Raw genomic sequence first — 4,899 nt, 5'->3', positions numbered from 1 at the left:
CTGTCATAGGTTACCTGGGCAGAAAAATTTATTGAAATAAGTTAAAAATATTAGAAACTAAATAAATCAGTGAGAAAAATCTGAAAGGTATTAAACTAGTATTAAGAATTTAATTATTACGAAATGATCCACAACACATAGAAAATATTAAGAGAGTAAATGAAAGACTAGCAAAATAAGCATAACGTAAGTAATTATTAGAAATGCATCCTCCATAATAATATAAACATAAACTAAATATCTAGATTTATTTGTACATTATATAAATGATTATTGTAAACATATGATAGAAGAGATTCTAGAGAGCAACATAAATGACGAAAAATATAATGTATAGCAAATTTCATATGAACTCAGTAAAATTCTTGAATATAGAAAATATGCTCCAATTATTTTTATTTGTATACATTATTTCTTGTTATATTATTGCACCACTAAGCAGCAATGCTTAGTGTGATGGATTTGTTTCCTCGCGCAGGTACTGAAGTTAAAGCCCAGCGAATACTAAACACAGATTTTGGAGTTCTGATCTGCAGAGTGTTCAAAGTTGTCACCTCCTTAGCAATACATGTAGATAGGGCCCATATAGATCATATTATGTATTTTGTACATTATAATTAGTTATTATTTGTAATGTAAACTATGAATTTTATATTGAAATATAGATTATGGAACTGTAATTAATTTGTAGATCATGTAAATTATGAATTTATGTAATCAGTCTGTAAATCATGTAAATTAATGAAACTTGAGAATTTATATATATAAATTGTGCATGAATGGAAATGCATGGAAATAAATATGAAATTGAGATATATGATTGAGATTTGAAATATGAGATGGTTATGAGAATAATTGATGAGATTTTTATTGTAAAATATTATTGAAAATTTCAAGCAGGTGAATAGTAAAGTACGCAAACTGGAAATAAAATAGGGAAAACTCTGTTAGTTTCTCCATAGAATATGAATTATTTTAAAATATAACGAGTTCAAAATTATTAAAATAATATAGTAAAATAAGATAGGGTGCTCCGGCACCGAATGTCACACGCCTTGCTCGGCTATACTGTAAACGGGTGAGGGGTGTAACATTATGTAATTCGTAATTTAGAGAAAAATTAATATTACCGCAACTAGTTAAATAATGAATACTCGTCAAAATATTAAATAATGCACATTAATAATAATTCTATCATTTTTAATATTATCTAATAAAATTTAAACAGAATAAATTTTTTTTATAAATATCGTAAATTTTCATACCAAGACCAAAAATAAATTTTTATAAATAAATTATTATATAAATTCAAAAACTCTAAACTTAAACTTTTTTTATATTAATTCAAAATATAAAATTAACCTTAATTTTACACTTTATTAGTTTTAATGACATGAATTTATTAAAAATTATTTAAAATATTATATATTTTAAAATTTTTTTTTAATAAATCGAGTGAAATTAATTTACCCTACGTTATAGCATGCAGCTCCGTCCTGTGCATATAATAATTTATTTAGAGATGCAGATTTCAGATTCTAGAGATTATTAAACACATTCTGATATATAAAATTTTAATACAGTTTGCATTCGAGCATGTGTAAATCCTTTTCATAAAATAAAAAGACATAAATTTCATAATTTTGTTATCTAACAAATTCTGATATCCAAAAACATAAAATTTTCAAAATGTTACCTAAGCACTGCAATTTACAACTCTTCAGAGATGGATGTCACGAAACGGGAGTTCTAGCCCCGTGCGGCACCTAGGTCCCCCTTGGCCAGGGCCCCCAGGTCAGCCTCTTCCTATCTGATAAGCTCGCATAAGCCCATTTATTAAGCATCTTCGAGGTTTCTGATACGTACCTGTACAGATTCACACTGGTTAGCTCCATAGGGCAAGAGACTGCTTGTGACGGCCTTGCCAACTGCCAAGAATAGGAGTGGGAAACTTCCGAACCGTTACATTCTCCCCCACCCAATCTCGCAAACGCCCTCATTTGCGTGCATTCGCGTCGCTTCCCTACGCAACTTGGTCACACTCCCTCGCACTTAGGAGTCCACACACCATTTGTGGCGCTCGCCCAATGCAAACACTTGAGCAACATGTTGGCCACCAGTTTGCCAATGCACTCACCCACTTCCGCACATAGACATCCTCCAAAATGCCTTGCCAAGATTGATCATGTTGCTCGCCAGACGCATACAAACTGCATGACAGATCGCACTTGTCCCTTGGATCGACCCCTTTCTTGTCCGATGTGAGATTGAGAAACCGTGTCTACCTCTATCCCATTGAGACCTAACATTTTCCCCCACCCGATTCTAGCAACACCCTTGTCGCCATCGGCACCCTGCCTACCTCGGTCCCGTTGGGGCGCTTGGCGTGATTCGGATTACCTGGGGCCTTACTCTAATACCACATTATCACGGGACGGGAGTTCTAGCCCCGCGCGGCACCTAGGTCCCCCTTGGCCAGGGCCCCCAGGTCAGCCTCTCCCTATCTGGCAAGCTCGCATAAGCCCATATATTAAGCATCTTCGAGGTTTCTGGCATGTACCTGTACAGATTCACACTGGTTAGCTCCATAGGGCAAGAGACAGCTTGTGACGGCCTTGCCAACTGCCAAAAATAGGAGTAGGGAACTTCCGAACCGTTACATAGAACACAAGCCAATTTGTTTTTTTATCACAAATAAAACACACATACACAGGAGAATAGACCACCATTAACTGCAATTGACATCTCACTAAATTTTTTTTTAAAAAAAAAAACCCAATTCCCAATTTTTTTTTGTTAGGGTTTTAACAAAAGTCTATATAAACATTTGATTAAATTCCACAAACGATAATTAATTACTTGAACAGCTACAGATCATCCTCTTCTTTCAAGAGGAAACAAAATTCTTCATAAAATCAAAACAACTTTAGGAAAATACACAGCTTGATCTTGCATGAAAATAAGGAAAAAAAAAAAAAAGAACTCTTTATTTACACCAAATCTCATATATATATAATATGGTAGATATGTATACGGCTGGTGCACCACTTTATGTACACGTTAATTCGAACCAGTTATCCTCTACATCAAGAGCTCATTCACCCATACAAGATCAGGATCAGGACCTCCATTCTTAACATCATTGTTTATCTTTTCATCAATAAATCCCTTGCTTGAACAATCTCCACTGAAAAAATTTCTTGACCCACCACAAGGGTGTGGGGTTGAAGGTGAAAGAATCAACTGTTGATGATGATCTTCGCCATTGAAAGAAGAATCCATCCAAGGAATGCTATTGGCTGCAGAAAAAGAAATGGGTGAAGAGGCAGCTGCAGCTTCGTTTTTGAAATTCATGGCCTCCAAAGAAGTCATTAGCTCTGCAAGCACATCTTTATAGCTCATGACTCCAGACCTAAGCTTGCTCAAACGATTAGTGTATCGGGAAATTGGCGAAAACCCACTTATTGACCTCTTTTTCACCGGCGAAAGAGGCGGTGACAGTGAAGGAGACACTGGCGGCGACATGTTGGCCATACCCAGTAAAGTAGAAGTAGGAGAGGAAATCACAAAATGACAAGCCAAGCAGCAGCAATGTCCATGGTTAAGAGAAGAAGGTAAGGCCAATCCCTCGTCGTATTTTCCGGCCTCGCAAGAAACCTCGGGGATAATACGAAGCTGGCGAGCAGAGTGAGCGAAGAAGCAAATCTTTCGCTTGCAGTTCTTGCCATCTTTGCAAGCTTCAGTTCTGTAGCGAGAAGGGTGAAGCCAGATCTCAAACACACCATGAGCGAACTCACAGGTGTCTCCGCGGCTACAACCACCGCGTCTAAACTCAGAACATACTGTTCCAGAGTAGTGGTACTTCCTGGGGTCTCTCCGGCGGGCCTTTTCACCTGGGTGGGCAAAAGGGCAGTCTGTCCAGTCATGGCTGTGGGAGCGAGTGCAGCGGCGGATCTTGAACTCATACATGCGGAAACGATCAGAGGAGTAAGGATCCAAGTCCTCATCATCAACTTTGCCACGAGAATGATCAAGGTCACCATTAATGGAGTCATTACAAGGAAGCAAGTTTTGGAGATTAGACTCGTAATAAGGGGACTTAATATTATCAGGGGAATCTATGAGGTTTTTCTTGGTAAGGAGTTTTCTTGGAGCAGGGATCTCAAGGTCTTTGAAGGATTTCTTGGAAAAAGAAGAAGAAATGAGTTGGTGGGAGGGGTAAAGCTTGTGTTGGTCAGCACATATGGAGCTCATTTTGCAAGGATAGAACAAGAAATCAAGAACGAAATAGCCAGATAGAACCGGAGAGCGAATTTCACATGGAAGTGGACATGAGATTAGCGTTGATGGAGAAGGGAGCAAAGGTGTGGGTCTAATATATGTATACATGGAAGAAGAGGTTGGTTAGAGAGAGAAAAGGATATGACAAGAATAGAGGTAAGGTATGGAAAGGGGGGATGCGTGGCTTCATTGCATTTGGGATGAAAATGCAAAAAGAGTAGGTGGCAGCTTCTAACCATTCTTAGCCCACAATGCGTTTGCTATGCGTGTGCGATAGATAGCTTGGCTTTGATTTGTTTTCACGAATATTTATTTATTTATATTTATATGTGTAATTATAGGGAGACATTAGAGATGAGATGGAATTCAAAACTCTTTCTGTGTGCCAAAAGAAAGAATAAAAAAAAAAAAAAAAGAAGAAGTCGATATATATGGATTTTACTAGAACAAAGGAGAGAAAAAAAAATCATATACTAAGTGTCCTCTTAATTAAGTTTTCTTTTAAATTTTATTTTTGAATTTTCTTAACTTAAGGAAAATTTTATTTAAATATAATTTATTACAGTTTTGATATATGTAAGTTTCACTTAATTTATATATTAATTATTTTTACATATT

General features: G+C 36.4%; 1 protein-coding gene across 1 annotated transcript; it reads right to left on the bottom strand.

The window, feature by feature from the left end:
- Window positions 1-2,816: 2,816 nt before the first annotated feature.
- On the bottom strand, window positions 2,817-4,460 carry LOC110656510 (zinc finger CCCH domain-containing protein 2-like). The gene has a single exon (XM_021813337.2). It carries the CDS (start codon window positions 4,387-4,389, stop codon window positions 3,082-3,084), a length of 1,308 nt encoding a protein of 435 aa, XP_021669029.2. The 5' UTR covers window positions 4,390-4,460; the 3' UTR covers window positions 2,817-3,081.
- Window positions 4,461-4,899: the final 439 nt, after the last annotated feature.

The sequence above is a fragment of the Hevea brasiliensis genome, chromosome 7 (assembly GCF_030052815.1).
Source record: "Hevea brasiliensis isolate MT/VB/25A 57/8 chromosome 7, ASM3005281v1, whole genome shotgun sequence".
NCBI lineage: Eukaryota > Viridiplantae > Streptophyta > Magnoliopsida > Malpighiales > Euphorbiaceae > Hevea > Hevea brasiliensis.
Note: the sequence above shows the minus strand (reverse complement) of the source record. Positions and strands in the feature narration are given on the sequence as shown.